The sequence below is a fragment of the Lepidochelys kempii genome, chromosome 5 (assembly GCF_965140265.1).
Source record: "Lepidochelys kempii isolate rLepKem1 chromosome 5, rLepKem1.hap2, whole genome shotgun sequence".
NCBI classification, from domain to species: domain Eukaryota; kingdom Metazoa; phylum Chordata; order Testudines; family Cheloniidae; genus Lepidochelys; species Lepidochelys kempii.
Genome location: NC_133260.1, coordinates 71,053,225 through 71,073,479, shown reverse-complemented (window position 1 = coordinate 71,073,479; position 20,255 = coordinate 71,053,225). Strand labels below are relative to the sequence as shown.

General features: G+C 42.2%; 1 protein-coding gene across 1 annotated transcript in view; it reads right to left on the bottom strand.

Moving 5' to 3' along the window:
* The window catches only part of CAMK4 (calcium/calmodulin dependent protein kinase IV), a 291,887-nt gene extending 277,668 nt beyond the window's left edge, over positions 1-14,219 (bottom strand). The window contains exon 1 of the mRNA XM_073344679.1: positions 13,533-14,219. Coding sequence (XP_073200780.1) covers positions 13,533-13,675 — 143 coding nt within the window. The 5' untranslated portion in view covers positions 13,676-14,219. The remainder of the gene's footprint in view (positions 1-13,532) is intronic.
* Between the last annotated feature and the right edge of the window lie 6,036 nt (positions 14,220-20,255).

The window sequence follows — 20,255 nt, the reverse complement described above, 5'->3', positions numbered from 1 at the left end:
ATCAACTAAGTAGCACTCGCTAGGCAAGGGTCATGGTTCCAAAAATCTGTGAATTGAGAGAGGCTGGGGATAAGTATTAATACTTAGTGGCATGGGCCCTTGGGTGAGGGCCTTACATGCTAATTGCACTTTCTCCTCTCTCCACTGTGGAATATCAGAGCTAATTTTGATTCCATTAGGAGTCTCGTTACAGGCTGCTGAGCTCACTTTGGGCTAATGGTGCACCAGCACTGAGGCTCCCCTACTACAAGCTGAATTCACCAAAGAGCTGAACTGACTAAGAGCTGAAATCACTGAGTGTTGTGTTAAGTAGTGGGGGAGCCTGAAGATATATTGTGGAGCAGTTTGTGGGACGGCTGGCGGAGCGGAGCGAAGGCCCATGGAGCTGTGGGGCGGTCAGCTTCAGATCATGTAAGGTGCCCCTTACCTCTCTCCACCCAGGTTGGGAGGTAAAGCTCTGCAGATAAACTTTCGAACTCTGGGGCTGCCCTGACCGGGGACAGAGACTTTTGGGTCATTTGACTTTTGGGACTTTGGGTGATTTGGGGTTGCTGGACTCAAGAACCAAAGGGAAAGGGCATGCCCCAATTTGCTTGGGGTGGGTTTTTTGCTCATGGGTTGTGTTACGAATCCTGTTGGTGGTGTTTCCCCAACATAATGCCACATTGTTTCTCTCGGTTATTAAAAGGCTTTTTGCTACACTCAGACTATGTACTTGCGAGAGGGGAAGTATTGCCTCTTGGAGGCGCCCAGCGGGGGTGGTATATATTTGTCCCAGGTCACTGGGTGGGGGCTCGAACCGGTTTGCATTGTGTTATTGGAATGAATCCACTAGATATTGAACCCGGCCCTTGTTGCTGCCAACTCTGACAGGCAGAAGGGTCACACATATATTGACTCACACACACGCACAAAAAGGCTAACTGGCCTTGAATTTAATAAACTATTTGTCACAGACTTTGTTTCCCGTGCCCTTGGGTTGTGACAGGGCCATGCACTAATCCAGCCTCCAGACCTCTGGCTCCAAACAGTCATCAATACAGGTCCAGGCATGGGAGATTCAGCCCTTCAGCCAAGTCCCACTTGAGTCTATCCCTTTCAGGGTTATCGGAGGTCCACAAGTGGAGGCGGGGGCTGACGACTCACTCTCACACACCTCCCTTCCTTCAAGTGGCCTCTGGCAAGGTATATTCTAGTTCAGCAGCCCCCTCCCCCCAGTAAGTCACTAATAAGAGTTACAAAATAATCGTAATCATTCGGAGGCCAACAAACCTTTCACTGAGGGGGCTCAAATAGGCAGCAGTTGTGCAAGCAGTCTCTGTTCTCAGCTACACTCTCCTCTGGGAGAGGAGGACTGAAGGTCTGGTCTCCTCCCAGGGCTACTGCTAACTGAGCTGAGTTTCACCTTTTCAGGCCCTTCTTCCAGGCCTGACATGCCTGGCAGGTGTAGTTGGGCAGAACTGCGTGAGCCCATAGCAGTTTGTTAACCCTTGCCTGGCCAGTGCGGGTTTGTACACACTCCACCACACGTCAACAAGAGGTTGACAACAGGGAGAGATGAAGGTGTCAGAGGAACCCAAGAAAAAATCAGACTGTTTTGTTACAGTAAACAAAGCAAAACAGTACCATTTCACAAGAGAGCCTAATCAACTTATACATTTCTGAAGATGATTTTCTTTTGTCCCTTCTAAGACAAAACACTTAGATTTTGGGGGACAGAAAGCTGAATTTTGTAATCATAGCAAATTGCACTCACATATATTAGTATACCTGCTTTCACCCACAAAAAAGGCAGTTAGATATTCCAACCATTAATATTAATGCCCACTGTTCAGTGCAAGCACAGAATTGTACCTGAAAAAAAAAAAAAACACACCACACACACAAAAAAAAACAAAAATTGAAAAACAGAGATTGAGTTGAGGTCTGGATGAAAATCTGTCCTTCAGTCCTTCCTGACAGTTGCTTTACATTATGTTAACCTACAAAACACATCATTATAGCAGAGGGTTCATGACTGCAAAAGGGCCTGCCTCCACAGGTGCTAGGAGCAGAAAAAGAATGTCATGGACATGGTATGCTTCACCTTCTGCATTGGCAGGAGGAGATATGTGCACGAAGAAATCAGAGAGGTATGATCCAGCCCTTAAGCTTCCTGTAACTTAATTTGCTCATCTGTAAATCAGGGACAATGGTGTTTGGAGACCAAATTAATTAGAACATATAAAAAGCAGATTGAGATATATAAACGCAAAGAGGAGACAAAGATTTTTCAGATAAATGAGGATTAGGTCTTTGGAATCAGGGGCTTCAATCCAGCAGTTGTGCACAGAAATCACATAGAATGTTGGTCTCCAATCCTCCTTTGAAATTAATAAAAATTCCATACATTGCACAGCTGCCTACTTTGGCCCTTCATCAGTACTGGAGAAAAAGTATGAACAACTAAAAGATCTGCAATTTGAATTATGTGCAGGTGAACTGTCTACAGGCTTATTTAGGACCTGCACTCCAGTAATTTCCCACTTTTGTAAGGAGTAACAGCAAATTATGGGTTTTTTTAAACCCCATTTCAATATAATCAGTCCTGGCTGAAAAATGCTGAATGTTTCTCAGAAACACTGTCTAGAATCTCTATTTTTAAAAACATTTTAACTAGTCTTTAAAAGTCACCCCCAACAACTTAGAGTTTCACATCATTTTCAGAAGTACAAAAAAATGTTGACCATTTCTAACAGTCAGCTAGTGAACCAATTCTCCCCTCTCTTTACCCAATGTGCTTTGATAGCAGAAGGGCCTCTCTCTAGCTGTGATTTCATATGCAAGCCCAGGATCAGAGCCCTGTGGCTTTGGCAAACACCGACACCCTTCAGGCCTTTGTGCCAAGGAATCGTGTTTTATTAGTTATCTATCAGGGAGCTTGGCACTCTGTTCTGCATAGCCTTATATTAAGCGTGTTATGCATTTCAAGTCCTGCAATCAGTTCCATGACCAAATTTAGCACCCTACTTATCTTCTGATGACCAATAAGTCTTTCAAATAGACATCTGATTTCTTGTTCAAGAACATTAAATTCCCCCAAAAAAAATCCTATTTAACCCAAACTTTCCAAAAACTAACACTATTCATGAGTTGAGACTATAGATAGATAAAAATATATAAATGAGAGTGCAAGCACACACATGTACAACTCATCTGTGCTAAAATACCCTATTTTAGTATCCTGCACTCCCCCGCTACCTCTTGAGGTCTCATCCACCTGTTAGACCTTACCGTTCAGGCTGTAAACTATTTGGGGCAGGGACTGTCATTTCTGATATGTAGGTAATGTTTAAACATTAAATAATAAAGTATTCTGCCCATGAAAAAAGCTACATAACCTAATTATCTAGTTATAAAGGACAGAATATTTTACAAGCTTTTAAAATAATCCATTTAAGAATTAACATTAGTCTCTTCATCCAGTGCACAACGCCTATTGATTGGCAATGGCAGTTGCTTATGTGGTTTATGGACAGTACATAACCTAAACTGTCAAACAAAATACTGGAAGAGCTGCTCAGACAACTCCTTATTTGCATTTAGAATTCATATAAAAAAAAATGATGATACAGCTCTGTGATCTGTGCTTATCATTTCTCTCCACTATCCCTTGCAGAGGAAGTTCAAAGGGGACATTTACATTGTTTGCAATGCTCTGCTTGGTCCCTCAGCAGTTACAATTCTTTCATTTTTCAGAAAACCAGAAAGTGAACTAAAGCCAAAAACTTTGTTGACTTCAGAAAGCTAGTCTCAGAAAGATTTTATTTATTTATTTATTTATTTTAGTGTAGAATAAAAAGCTAATAGATCTTTACACTAATGAACAGATGTATGGCAATAACCATAACACACTTAGTGATATCCTCTATATCTTTTTATACATATTCATGTTGTTTTCATAAATTTAATTCTAAAATCATTAGGTGAATGTACCTTCCCATTTTAAAAGTAATGACATACCAAAACACAAATGTGTGGATATATAATCAAATGTATTTAATTGGAACTTAGAGCATTTGATAAATGTTGTTTTGGACTTAAAACAACAACGGGCTTCCATGTCCTATTTCCAACAGTGTTCTTACTCTTTTAATGTGCTGACAGTTCTTAAGATAGGCGAATATCTTTTATAATGTGGTCAAAACCTGCTTTTCCTGATCACAAAAAATCTTAATACTAAAAGGGAAATTACATTAGGTTTGGACTTTGTAGACCTCAGAAACTCAGTTACAATAATTAAAAAACAAGAACACCCACAAACCACAAGTTCTCTGCGCTGTCCAGGACACACCAGGATAATTCTCCATTATCCCACCCCTCCATGGGGTAACCTGGGTAAGTTCTACCTTGTTTACCTTGCCCTGGAACATTCTTCCAGCTGGTGGGCCAGCTTGGACAGAATTCTGTACTGTAATGTACTATGCAACAATCCACCCTACAGCCTCATTACAGGAGATGTGGGCCTAATTTGAAAACCAATCTCACTTCCTGGCACAGAAAGACCTGGGAACGTTCTATGGGTAGTGACTCTCCCTCTTGAGCTGGAGAAGGGAGAAGCACCTTTTTCTCGCCATTCTTGAACCAACTTCTCAAGGCTGAAAAGTGGTGCTGGTGGGCTCTGGAAAGAGCTTCATCCAGCTCTCCTTCATCAAAAGGAACAGTCACCCAGAAAAGGCCTTTGGTGGCAATGATGGAGAAATAAGAGGGCAAAATGAAGAGACCACAAAAGACAACACTCCCCCATCACCCAAAAAGTTTCCATACTCTATATACCATATGCTTCAGAGAATTTCACAGAGTCCTGGGGTCTGATTCCAGATAGTATTTTAAAAAGAAAAAGATGCTGGAACAGAGCTTTTAGTTTCTAAGCAATAACAATTAAATGAACAAGCATTTCCTGGGAATTAATGACTGGCTGGGGAAGTTGATAGCACAAGGCAAAAGCTGAGGATCATTAACCTTTGGCCAGTCATTAATTCCCCGGGAAATGCTATTTGCCAAGCTTGTCATTTTTATTTTCTAAGTATATAATATCTGACACGCCATGAATGAGAGACAGGACCACTACTCAAGGGAGGGGATGGGCAAAATCTGCTACCTTACTCCAGTTGAGTATTCCTTATTCCACAAGTAGCCTCCTTGAAATCAATGGTGCTTCTCAGAAAGTGAGGGATTACTTAACATGAACAAAAGTGCCAGAATTAGGCCCTTAATACGGTGAATAGATATAACTTTAAATCTGTAGCAGCTGTGCAAAATTACATGGTTTAAATTCTGCTACATTGTGATGACACAACACAGGTAGATACAATGAAGTATATTTTCTTCTCAGTGTATGTACTTAACTCCTAATGCTGATAGGTGCTGTACACACACAGCTTAATACACATGCATGTCTTTGCATCTTTGTTCAACGGAAAGGTTAGCGTGAGAAACTCTCTCTTTACAAGGCTACATTAGTGACTGGTATCCAGCTGGATACCAATGAGAGATAGTTCACCATTAGGGAGGCAGAATAGTCCAATGGATAGTACACCAGGCTGGGAGAGGAGGCGGCCTACTTTGGTCTTCCAGATTTGGCCCTTAGATTACCATGGCCAACTCACTTAACTTCTCCACGCTGTCTCCCAACTCATCTGTTGGGGACCATTACCCTCCTCTACCAAGGATTTTGAGATCTACAGATGACAAGTGCTATTGAAGTGCTGAGTATTATTATTTCACAAGGGCCACCACTTATAGTTGGGGGTGGGTTGTTTGGTTGTTTTTTTTTTTTTTTTTTGATATGATCATTTTCTATGCCAACAAGCAGCAGGCATTAAGACATCTATCACTGGTAGCCATCTACCTATACTACCTCATGCAGTCACCTCCAGCCCGGGTTATTCACACATCATAGGCCTAGTCACAGCCATGGAGATAACTGGATGGGCCTTGTACATCTCTTTTGTACCATACAGGGCTCCATCAAACTTAGGGCAAGCACTGGCCCATCTAAACAATAATTTAAGGTTGTTATAATAAAGTCCCATTTGGAGAAAAATTTCTGGCAACACTTGAAATACATGTATTCTATTTCTCATATAGGTTTTCTGCGATGAGTTAAACAAACAGCTTTCTTAGTTCTGGACTGCAGATTATAGTGCTTTTGCAGAATTCCTCATAGCTTCTCAAACATCTCTCTCACATCCTAAAGTAACTGATACAACTCCATTATTTTCAGTTTCTGAAGCCCAGACACATCTGCAGTATTTCTAAGAATTTTTACCTCAAGGGTAAGTATTAATTTTTCATGTGACAAATACAAATTTTCTAGATATTTTTTTAAAACCAAAAAGCCACCACAAAGATGGATAGCTTCTGGAACAAATAATGCCATAGAAATAATAAATATAAACTGTTCTCTGGAGAGTAACATTCTCCATTTTAACAGTCCTTCCATAAACACAAACAAGCTGTGAAAATTATACAGAAAGATCCACCTACAGCAACCATTTCAAACCACCTCCAGCACTTATTCTACAAAAGAAATTGAAAGGTTCACTTGGTTCACAGTACAAGACATTCTGCATATTAACTAATAAGGGGTCAGTATGCAAATACAATGTAATACTCTGGAAACACAGTATATTCTGTCACTGCCCATTCAGAAACCCTAATTCTTGATTTAAGAGTGTTTAAACCCCATCCCCCCTATATATCCTGTCTAGTTTACAACTATATATAGGGCAAATGACAGACATCTTGCACACAAAATAAAAATATTGTTCAGGATGTATGCATTACTTTTCTAAAGTATGCATGGTAATAGAACTGGACCTGATAACCTCTAAAAAACAAATCCATTTTGTGTTTATTCCCCAGGTAGCACATCTTTCAATGCATCTGTAATTGAAAATAAGTATCTGCATGTCCCAATCAGTAGTCTATTTTGTTTGGTTTGAAAAACTTTGCTCACATTACAGTATAAACAAATTATATGTTATAAGATGAATTTAGGTCCCATGAAAGGTATCATTGACTGCACTGAAAACTGAACTCCTCTATTTTCCTACAGAGCATGTAGGAGCAGCTTCTGCACACTGCCCCACTGATGAGCTTTAGGCCATTCCTGGAGAAACATGGCAGGCTTAGCAGAGAAAACAAACATTGTGGAAGCCAACAAAGTTAACAGTTGTTGTGTGGACACCTTTGTCCACTGGGAATTACTGTAGACTGAATCAGCAAACTCATTTCATATAGACTATGTTCTAACCATGATATGGTAATAATACTTCAGTCACAGTACTATCAAGGTGAGACTCAAATAAGCAGTAGTGAAAAAGCTCTATTTTCAGTTACCCATTTCTTGAGCCGTCTCAGAGATTTAGGTTTAGATTCTGCAATCCTCATTCCAGCTAGGGAGAGTCTTGCCTGAATAAGGCATAGATGACAGATTAGATTAAATCCTGGCCACATTGAAGTCAACAGGAGTTTTGCCACTGACTTCAGGAAGACCAGAATTTCTCCTAGTCCTTAAGCATTAGCAAGCAAATTTTACGATTAAGAAAAAAAAGAGTGGACCAAATTCTGTGCTGCTTTGGAAACTCATATTCTTGCAATTCGAAGTGGCCAGACACATCTTTGTACTGATGTTTGATTAAAGCTCAAAAGCATGAATGAATTAGGCCATTTCTGACTTTAATTACACATCCCTGCCACCCCATTAAAGTTGAAGGCTAAATGGGCTCCACAAAGTAACTGAGCGTGGAATTTGACTTGTGACATTTGGACTTGGATGCTCAATACTAAAATATTGTCTTATTTGAAAGTGAATTAGGAAGATGCAAGTCTTTGTACCACCAATAACACTCTTCTGAAAATACAGGTAGTAAGAGATTTAAACAGGGTTGAAAGGGTTAATAAAGGATGTTTCTTGAGTCATCAGCTCGGGAACTTCCAAACATTCTTACTGTACCGAATTGCCAATCTCTGATGCCTTTTTGCTGTGGTGACCGCATTTTTTCTGTTAATTGATATTAGGGTCCAGTCCTTCGTTCCTTGCACATCGGTTAGTTCTCTATTTTACTGCAGCTTCAATAGGAGTTCTACATGTATAAGGATTTGATCTGGCATCCCTTAACCACAGGCAGTTCTACTAAGAAAGTAAATGATTTTTAAATTTCTCTTCTTTTATGGCATTACAGTACAAGTTTGCTCTGAATTAACCTTTAATTCAATTAGTGGAAAGTGGAAAGTTCCTACATAAATGGCATATTAATTTATCCTATTTTTATAGAAATAACAACACTTGTGAGCAGACAGCCAGATCCCGAAAATACTACCAGGACAGTGCTTTCTACAGCAACTTCAATACAACTACTCAGAGCAAGCGTCATATTAATTCGTGTTTGCAGGACCAGGCCTTAGAGAGGCAGAAGAGAATAATCTTTTCAAGTACTTGTTCAGGCTGCTTTGATAAGTATTCAATTATTTATACATGACATAACTCAGGGTAGAAATTTGTTAATTAGAGACAGATGGGACAGAGTAGCCTAACTCCAAAGCTACTACATTGTCAGAGCTCATTGTTACAGACTCTGGTTCAACACTTGCACTTTCCAAAAATATATGCATTTGGGAGGAGGGGGGAAGAGACTTGTCTGGCAAAAAATAACTGAACAATGAGTCAGTGTAAAACAATGAATTAATACATTCAATACTAGAATCGAGACCACAGTGTTCTTTTAATACAAAGATCAAATTACAGAGCTAAAAGATCTAGTTTATGAAGCCAACTTGAAAATATGAAAGTCTCAGTTATTAACTCCATAAAGGCCAAAATCCTGCTCACCCTATTTGCGAAATCTTAATGGGACTACTTGTATTAGTAAGGCAATCAAGATTGGCCTACCTCAAAAAGCGTTTTCTTTTTTTTTTTTTTTTGGGGTGTACTGCAGAATAACCCACCATTGTAGCAAGCAAAGATTGTGTCAAAAACAAAACAAAAAAACCCGAGTGGTATACATATAGTTTAACACCCAAAACAAACTGAGCTTCTCAACTGGGCACAGAAAGCACAGTCTGTACGACATGCAACTCTGTAGGTGATCTATTTATGAAGAGGAACTACAAAGCTGTTTTGTAGGTTGTCGTCACATGAAGTTCTGCAAGGTGATATGACAGCAGACAGCACTGACTTAGAGTTTCAAATAAAATGTATTATTGCCTTCTAAACATATGCAAAATTAACCCATTTCTATAACAATAATGCTGCTAAAACAATTGCTGTTACCTGACTTTAGAATTCCCTTTCAATTACTGCTATATAACAGCTTTCATGAACAGGATTATTAACATAAGATGTTAGCACGGCTCACTCAGCATCACTAAAAGATGGTGGGTTCACAGCACACAAGTACTTGAGCTCACCCTGCATTGTGTCATTAGGGATTGAGGCCTGGATACACAAAGAGATTTAGGCGTTGCCGCACTGTGTGTTGCAATGCCTAATTTTTAGGCACCTAGGAAAAAAAATCCACAGGAACAGTGCTAAGTCTGGGCTGCAGAGAGGTATCTCTCTCTGCACAGATGATCCCCAAACTGGAACCCCTCTCCTGGAGTCAGGCAGCTTAAGCACCTACATAGCTTCTTGTGGTAGTGAGTTGGGCAGCTGCCTCACTCCACACAAAACAGTGGCACCAGTGCCATGCCCACTCACCTGATTGCTTTAACCACTGGGCTAAAAGATTTGTCAGTGTTGAACCTGGATCTCCCATAATTCTCTTCTCTGCCAGAGTGGGGAAGAAAGGATCTGAGCAGGGTTCTTCTACCTCTCAGAAGAGTGCTCTAACTGCTAAGCTATGGGATATTCTGATGTGGTGCTCCCTCAGTCTCTTCTCTTGAAGCAGATCCATTAGGTATAAATAATGAAAGTGATTGGAGCAGGGGAACAAAACCTATGGCCTCCCACCTCCCAGGTGAGTTCCCTAACCACTGGGCTCAGTGGAACAGTCATTGGGCACATGAGCAAGAAAGAGACTCTGTAAACCGGTGGTTTGGCCACCCACCTTAGAAGTTGAAAACAGACAGTCCAATCCCCTTGCTCCAATCACACTTTCATTATTTATCCCCAATGAAACAGCTTGTACAGGAGAGATTGAGGGAGCCCCCACATCAGCATATCCCACAGGTAAGGACTCTAGCCACTAAGCTGAGAGGTAGGAGACCCTTTTCAAATCCTTTCTCCCTGCTCAGGCAGGGAAGGGCATTGAACCTGGGCCTCCTACATCCTAGACAAATGTTCTAACCACTGGACTAAAAGTTCTAATCTGGCTACCACCACTGCCATCCTGGCCAGATTTTGATTAGGATTTGACCTGGTAGGCAGCCTCTCAGCATACCTACTGAATCTCCTAAGAAACGTGTACTCTAAAAAAATATAGGCATTGAGTGAATTTTGGCACCTACAGGATTCAGTGCAAGTTTTGTGGATCACAGTGGAGGCAAAAACCAGGACTTAGGTGTCTAAGTCTGGGGTTTAAGCATCTAAGTATCTTTGTGGATTGGGGCCTGAGTGCACAGTGCTTTCCCAATTCCCATTGGAAATACAATGGGAACTCTGGGTGCTTAATACTCTCAGGATAAGGACCTTGATGAGGATTACACTAGCGAGGCTATACTTTAAATGAGAAGTTAGCCCAGAAGGTTTCTGATGATGGTTCATGTGCACAGAAGAGTCCGCTGTCATTTTTTGACAATGAGGGAATAACTCTAGCGACCCAGCCAGAAATATTCCCTAATAGTCAAACTGTGTATGAGCTGTTGGCTCTGCCAACAATCAATACATTAGAAACATCAAACTTTTCTGTCACTTTCTGATTCAAGATACGGAGTGCATAAAATTTGCCATACCAAAATAAATTATATTCAATACAATTCCAATAAAAATGATATCTGCAGATATGTTCACAACTTAAATTGCCTTTTTTTAAAAAATGCATTGAGTATCAAAGGAGTCATTTGTTACATAATTTTACCTCTCCTCTTCAAATAATCTCTTTATACTAATCTCAATTGCATAAACTCTGTACCTGATAGTACATAAAAGATTTTATGTTTCTGGGATACTACAAGTGTAGTATTTTATGTTTAACATTGCTGCAAAACCTTTTCTCAGGATATTGTGAAATGCAAACTCTCAGCTGAAAGACACACTGGGCAAGATACAGAAAATATACAACTCACCAATTCTGCCACCTACAGAGTATTAACAAGTGCTGTATTGTTAAAGTCAAATGCATAGAATATCATTCATGAAGGCCTTTCGGTTCAAGTTATTATCTATATGGTATGTGCAATCATCATCATAAGTGACAAAAAGGGAGGAATGTTAGCCAAATACTCAACAGCCAATAAGATTTTGTTTTTTTTTAAACATGCAACCATGTCAGTTCAAGGATTTACTTTTCCTTTCAGGTAAAAACATTGTAATTACAAGTCCTTCTGTGAATAAACTGATGCAACTGCGCTGTCATCTGTGAAATTTTTCACTACGAGATCGTTGATCTCATTTTACTTCCTACTCTGTAAAGTTTATGACAACTCATCCATCCCTATTATACATGTTACTGCATCACATCAATTCTTTTATTTTCCACTTCTAAATGCAATATCATCCGCTAATAATTCTATACTGATACAGAAAATTCTACACAGATATAAAAAAGGAATACTTATGGCACCTTAGAGACTAACAAATTTATTTGAGCATAAGCTTTTGTGAACTAGATCTCACTTCATTGGATGCATGCAGTGGAAAATACAGTGGGGAGATTTTATATACACAGAGAACATGCAACAATGGGTGTTACCATACACACTGTAACGAGAGTGATCAGGTAAGGTTGTTTCGTGAGCTACAGCTCACTTCATCAGATGCATGCAGTGAAAAATACAGTGCGGAGATTTTATATACACAGAGAACATGAAACAACCTTACCTGATCACTCTCGTTACAGTGTATATGGTAACACCCATTGTTGCATGTTCTCTGTGGCTCATTACTTCAATGGCAACTTTGCCTGAGTAAGGACTGCAGCAGCGTGCCCAAATTCATACAAACATGTCTAGTATAAAAACTCAGAATTAGACTGTCAATTTACTTATAAGTGTGGCCGATTCACAGAAATTCTGAACAGTCACTCTGCACAGTATTAAGCCCAGATTCTACAAACACTTATGTGGGTAACTCTACTTATGTAAGTTACTCACATGGCTAAGCATTTAAAGGATTGGGCCAATAGTGTGTTTTTCTTAAGAAATTAACTGGTATTTTCCTTTTAACATAGGACTTGCATGACTTTCATTCTGAACCGAATTTGTTTTCTGTGTTTGAACATGCGTGCACACCTGCAAAATGGACAGATATGCATCCAGCACAAAAATACTGACACCTCTTTGGACCATCATTTACAGTTTAACTTTTTCAGCTATTGAAATCAGGGTGCATTCATCATCAAGACACTGTAATTGATAGACAACAGCAGTAAATGCCTCATCTTGAGCTTTCCTAGTACAAAAGAGGCAACCCTGAAATGTGTTAAATACTGTAAACCTTAGAGTGAGCAAAAAGGTGAAATGTCTACTTCTCAAAATAGTTATGGTGCCATCTCTGTCAAACCAAAGTAGGCAGGTCACAGGTGAAGGGCAATAGCTGTACATGCTGGTCACCATGAGGACATGATCTCCAGATGGTATTTGGAATATATATTCTCTTCCGCCGCCCCCCACCACACACACACACACCAGTACAGGGAAGCCTAATAGTTTAGGCTCTTCCCAGATAATTAGTGCTAAATTGTTCCCATACAGGGTTTCTCTTTGTATCAACATGTCAGTTTATAATCCTGCTTGCAACTGTTTTAAGTGATTCATTCTCCCCTTCACTACTGAAAAGCCACTAAAGCAAGCTGGTATTTAAGTTTAATTTCCCATGTCACTGGTCTTAAACAGCAAAAACAAAAAGTTTACCATCACTAACATCATCTTGACTGTCCCCTCCCCAGCCAAAAAACCCAAACCCCCCGTAAGTCTTCATCTCCCTCTAGCCCTGGAAACGCGGGGATCTAGGAAATGCTGCATACTCTACATGTAGGGGAACTGCCATAGAGCCAACAGCACTGGGGAAGAGGCGGTCTCCCTGGCTGTCACATCTCTCCCCTCCAGTTTCAGGCACCCCTCATAGAAAGAAGCCAGCATGAGGGGTCGGGGGAGAGACTCTAAATACGAACCACACTCAAAGGAAATGCAGCAGGCGGGGTGGGGGGGGGGGCAGCCAGCCCCACCTCGCAAGGGAAAAGTCCCCGCAGCCTCTGACACCGCTTGCACGCGTGGGATCCTGCCCTCCCCAGTCGCGGCCACAAGCCAAAGCCGCCGGCTCCGCCGCCCCGCGCAGCGGAGGATGCCCCGGAAATGCCCCTCGCCCAGGGCGGCAGCCGCCCGTTCCTTACCGTCCCAGCTCCGACTCCAGCTCGAAGTAATGGGCCAGGGTGTCTTTGTTGGAGCCGTCGATCCAGTAGTCGGGCGCCGCGCCCCCCGCCCTGCCCGCGGCGGAGGCGCTGGAGGACGAGGAGGGCACGGTGACTTTCAGCATGCCGGGACCCCGGCCGGCCGGCGGCTGCCTCCCGCTCCGGCCAGGCTGCGGAATCCGAGCGCGAAGGCGGCCGGGCTCGGCGCTCCCCCCCGCCTCGCCCTCAGCAGCGGCCGCGGCTCCTCTCCCGCGCTGCCAGGAAAACTTCCAGCCTCAGCAGCTGCTGCGCTGCCAACCGCCCGGCAGAGGCAGGCGGGGAGGGAGCGGACGGGGGTCCGGGGGCGGCGGCGGCGGCAGCGGCAACACACACCGCGGTGGGGAGCGGGGGCTGCAGCTCCCAGGGGAGCCCACAGCAAAGCCGCCCCAGCCCTCCCGCAGCGGCTCGGTCCCGGCGCGTGGAAGGTGTGAGCGGGGGCATCCAGGGGCGGGAGCAGCGCCTAGAGCCACGCTTGCGGTTTCTTTACTTGCTGGGCTGCTGCCATCGCCATCCACTTCCCATTAAAGTGATGCTGGAGCCAGTCCCGGGATCGGCTGAGCGAGCGCAGAGCCTCCCACTGGCACCGGGCCCCCAGCAGCCTCTCTCTGCCTGTATGTGAGCTGCAGCCAGTAAGTATATCAGGGTACCTGCCTGCCGCGCCGCCTTTCCCCGGGGCCCTAATGCGCTCTGGGTTCCTCTCCGGCCCTCGCAGCAGACTGGAAGATGCTCTGTCAGAAGGGAAGAAGCACTGTAAGAACCTAACGCCCCGAGCTGTTCCTTCTCCCCCCGCTAGCACTCCCCCGAGCGACTGTTAAACTAAAGATCGCATCTATTTTTTCAGACTTTTCTTATTGTTACTAAAATCTCTTGGTTATAAACCGGCTGTTTTTCTGCCCTTCACTCATCTCGGGAAGGAAAATTAACGGGCTAGTTTCACTCCCCAGCCCCCACTAGTGAGTTTCACTTTCAGATTCTCGTGCAATGCCATAACGCTACAAAGTCTGGGTTGCGAATACTGCAAGAGACTGGTTATAAACTAGGGGAGAGGTGTGTCCCGTTTTCATTTACATTCATAGCATCGGTTTCAGAGTAACAGCCGTGTTAGTCTGTATTCGCAAAAAGAAAAGGAGGACTTGTGGCACCTTAGAGACTAACCAATTTATTAGAGCATAAGCTTTCGTGAGCTACAGCTCACTTCTTCAGAAGCATCGTGTCTTTGCTTTAAGCACCAGTACTAAAAGTTGTCTTCACTACGTGGCAGTATCTCTTTAACTGTAAATGATTACACTCCAATAGCAGCTCCCCTTATTTACTGCACTGCTACATTACAAACATTAAGAACATACCACTGCATTTATAGCACATGGAGACTGAATTGGGCTCTAGTTCTGAGTATATTTACACGTTTAATTTTACTCAAATGAATAAAGGCAAATGGGTTTTTGCCTTATCAGGCCTAAGTGTGTATTATAGTTATACTAAAAATATTGGAGTACTTGTGGCACCTTAGAGACTAACAAATTTAGTAGAGCATAAGCTTTCATGGGCTACAGCCCACTTCATCAGATGCATAGAATGGAACTTATAGTAAGATTATATATAGATATATATAATATATATCTATCTTCCGACTTATCTGTGTGTGTGTGTGTGTGTATAAGTTGGAAGATTATATATATCGATATATATAATATCTATTATAATCTTCCAACTTATATACACACACACACACACACAGATAAGTCAGAAGTTACCATATAAACATGTATGTATACACACACACACACATAAATTGGAAGATAGATAGATATTATATAGACATATATATAATCTTACTATATGTTCCATTCTATGCATCTGATGAAGTGGGCTGTAGCCCATGAAAGCTTATGCTCTAATAAATTTGTTAGTCTCTAAGGTGCCACAAGTACTCCTGTTCTTTTTGTGGATACAGACTAACACAACTGCTACTCTGAAACTAAAAATATTGTTAGAGTAAATTGGCTTGTGAGTTAATGGGGAAAATTTAGTCTTTTTGAGTTAGATTCCCTTCATTTTTGGAGCACAAACTTGGTGCTAGAATTGTGTCCATATTTACTTCATTGAAAAGCCTCTAAGAACCTATATATAATTTTTCACAGAAGTTTAGGACCGTCTCTGCCTCAGAAATTTAGGGCCGATTCTGTTATATTTGAGATTAATTTGGGGCTTACATTCATGCAAGATGGACAATTCCAGACCCAGGTGGGGAAAAAAGTCTTTCTACTTTTAGTAAGTCTCAAAACTTATGCTCATTTTAAAAAAAATGAACCAGTGTAGATATTTGAGCAGGGGAGAGGCTAGGGCTCCAGCTATGCAGTCTAGGAGAGATGCACAAACCCAGATATGCAGCATTTCACCAGCCCCAGAGTGGAAGTGGTAGAAAGAATGTAACACACATGCATAGGATTTGTATAGTTTGATTTTTTTTTTCCTCTGTTGAACTTGAGAGAGAGAGAAATTTTGGAAAAGAAGGATTAACAAATGTCCAAAACAGAACAAACAGTAACAGAGAGAGAGCCTCCTTTCCCTGCACAAAGCCAATATAAATTACTCAAAAGCCCAAAGGGGCAACACCACTGGGACAACCTGCCAAGTCTGCAGCAGTGATATGCATGTAAATATAACAAGTACATTGCTTTCCTGGCTTCAGCTCCCATGCAGAAGGATCTACTTAAAGGCAGTTTCTCCTGATGTAATCATGAAATAAAAATAGCAGCAGTTGTGTGTACCCAGCATGCACATGCCATGCCATGTCAATTCTACTCTCATCCACTTTTACTGCCATGCAGGCAGATAGGTACATTGTAAAACGTCCTACATGCAAACCTGTTTAGCTCGTGCACCAGAAGTGATGTGTAATATGTCCTCCAATATGTAACCATGACCTGATAATGTTTTTAAACACAACTATCCTGGTTCACAGTAAGGGGAAAAGGCTTGTTGAACATTGTGTTAATGTGTTTTCTAACCCAATTCATTTCCCCCACTACAGACAAGTCCCCATTCCAATTCTGGGGAAGTGCAGCTACAGATTGCCCCTTATACAGAGTACTGCTTAAGAACACAAATCTAGCCCTATATTATTAAAGCAGCTCTCTTCTTCTCCCTCCTCTTTCTCTCTCCTTATTTCCTCAGTCTCTTTCATAGCTCCCAAGTGACTGGTGATATTATTAGAATCAGAGATTCAAGGTTAAGTCCTCCAAAGCTTTAAAAAAAAAAAAGCAAAAGGTCTTGCCTACCCTTAAAAATAACCTATTCACTAAATCTGTTCTTGGAAAAGGGATACAAGTAATATGGCTTTTTCTAAATAGTGGGATCAAAACAGGAAAATAATACTGTCTCCTCTGAGTTGACTATTTTGGATTAACAGTCAGTGTTGGAATCCACATGATATTTTACTCTTTTTTTTTTTAAGTTAGAATAAAGTTGCATAAAAAGTAGCAAAGACTCCAGCACTGTGAAGCTAGTTTTCAAAAAGTCATTCACAGGCAGAAGGCCAATGGGCTTCCCTCTCCAACAGCTTGGTGTCCAGGGTACTCACCATAGCAGTTGTTCGATCATTCCCAGATTTGGGGAATTCTGCTCTTTGGGGGTCCCCAGTTGTTTATGCTTGCTGTTTCCCACTAGCTAGTTTGGAACTTTTCTACCTAAAGCTTCCTGTTGCTAGGAGACATTTTGCCTTTTTTTGTGACATCTTGTTGCCACAGCACCTCTTGTGAGCACAAGCACAAATGCCCAAGCATGGCCAATGACCACTAAAGACATGTAACAGTGGTACTTTATATCTTCTCTATTTTTTTATCATTTAATTAGGGGTTTGACTAAACAAAAATATTAACATTGTATGACCCAAAGAATCTACATGTTCTCATTATTTTACAGTTATTTTGGTAAGATCCTGTTTATTCAGGCACCCATAAACTGAGAGACACCCTCATCCAAAAGGTGTTATTTGAATTAAAGTTATTTACATGCATTAATATGGTCTTTATCACAACAGGATATCTGAACACTAACTTGAATTAATCCACAAGACCCATTTATCCAAAAACATTTGATTTACCCTTAAGCCATTGGGCAGGGTCACACTGGGTGGACAACCTAGTACTTTGAGACTGCCATCTTGTTCGCTAGAATCTCAGCTTTCATTAAAAAAAAAAAAAGAGCTGTTGTCCAGGCTGGGGATCAAGTAGGAACATCCCCTACCTGCTGAGTCTCAGTAGCTCCCCTCACTCAAAATGCAGAGCACCAACCCTGCTTCTCTTCATCCCACCCCTGCACCACATCCTGGCCTCCCCATACAGAGCACATCTACCCTGCATTTGAGGTGAGCTTCAGCTGCCTCTGCCAGAGGCCCTCTGCAAATTTAGGCAGGCATCACTGCATCAGATACAATTGGTCCGGATTTTCAAGCTTTTCTTGACCACTGGCAGAGTAAGAAACAGAACTTTTTAAAGAACAGAAGCAAACTTGGGCACATGCTTATTTACCTATGTCTTAATTTAGTTCTGTTCATGGGTGTATCCAACCCCATTAATGGGGAGCCCAGCAGAGCATGTGTGATCATATTTTGAACATTTTTGTGAGTAGGATCTCATTTTGGCATCTCAAGTCAGTAGTTCTTGGTTTGTGGGTGGAGTTTAGGAGGGTACCACTGAAGGGTTAAAATCCATTGTTTATGTAATAACCTGGTATATGGATTTGTGTACAGGCCCAAAGTCCAGAGTTTGGTCAAGAGGTCAGAGGCCTAGCAAATAGGGATTAGCTAAGAGAAAGCAGAATAACCAAAGATAACCTTGCTTAAGATACGCCTGATCAGCACAATGCCAGATGTTGGAGGTAATAATTGTGTCTTATTCAAAGTTGCAAAACCAACCTTCCACACAAACTTCCTCGTGGCTGGACTTTACTAAAACTAGACAAGCCATTTACAACACACACACACTTTGCTTCTCTACAAAAGAAAAAGGACACTAAACTTTCTAAACTACTACATGCCACAAGGGGCCACAGCAATGGTTCCTTCAACCCACCCAGCAATATTGTTAACCTAGCCAACTATACTCTTAGCCCAGCAGAAACAGCTGTCCTATCTCGGGGCCTCTCCTTCTGCCCCTCCACCCCCACGAACATGATACAGTTCTGTGGTGACCTAGAATCCTATTTTCGAAGTCTCCGACTCAACACACCTCTGAACAACATACTAATCCACAGAGACCTCCCTACCAACACTACAAAAAGAAGGATTCTAGGTGGACTCCTCCTGAAGGTCAAGAAAGCAGACTGGACTTCTACATAGAGTGCTACCACCGACGTGCACGGCCTGAAATTGTGGAAAAGCAGCATCACTTGTCCCATAACCTCAGCCGTGCGGAACACAATGCCATCCACAGCCTCAGAAACAACTCTGACATCATAATCAAAAAGGCTGACAAAGGAGGTGCTGTTGTCATCATGAATAGGTCGGAATATGAACAAGAGGCTGCTCGGCAGCTCTCCAACACCACTTTCTACAAGCCATTACCCTCTGATCCCACTGAGAGTTACCAAAAGAAACTACAGCATTTGCTCAAGAAACTCCCTGAAAAAGCACAAGATCAAATCCGCACAGGCACACCCCTGGAACCCCAACCTGGGATATTCTATCTACTACCCAAGATCCATAAACCTGGAAATCCTGGGCGCCCCATCATCTCAGGCATTGGCACCCTGACAGCAGGATTGTCTGGCTATGTAGACTCCCTCCTCAGGCCCTACGCTACCAGCACTCCCAGCTACCTTCGAGACACCACTGACTTCCTGAGGAAACTACAATCCATCGGTATTCTTCCTGATAACACCATCCTGGCCACTATGGATGTAGAAGCCCTCTACACCAACATTCCACACAAAGATGGACTACAAGCTGTCAGGAACACTATCCCCGATAATGTCACGGCTAACCTGGTGGCTGAACTTTGTGACTTTGTCCTTACCCATAACTATTTTACATTTGGGGACAATGTATACCTTCAGATCAGCGGCACTGCTATGGGTACCCGCATGGCCCCACAGCATGCCAACATTTTTATGGCTGACTTAGAAAAACGCTTCCTCAGCTCTCGTCCCCTAACGCCCCTACTCTATTTGCGCTATACTGATGACATCTTCATCATCTGGACCCATGGAAAAGAAGCCCTTGAGGAATTCCACCATGATTTCAACAATTTCCATCCCACCATCAACCTCAGCCTGGTCCAGTCCACACAAGAGATCCACTTCCTGGACACTACAGTGCTAATAAACGATGGTCACATAAACACCACCCTATACCGGAAACCTACTGACCGCTATTCCTACCTACATGCCTCCAGCTTTCACCCTGACCACACCACACAATCCATTGTCTACAGCCAAGCTCTGCGGTACAACCACATTTGCTCCAACCCCTCAGACAGAGACAAACACCTATAAGATCTCTATCAAGCATTCTTACAACTACAATACCCACCTGCGGAAGTGAAGAAACAGATTGATAGAGCTAGAAGAGTTCCCAGAAGTCACCTACTACAGGACAGGCAAAGAAAAGAATAGAACGCCACTAGCCGTCACCTTCAGCCCCCAACTAAAACCCCTCCAATGCAT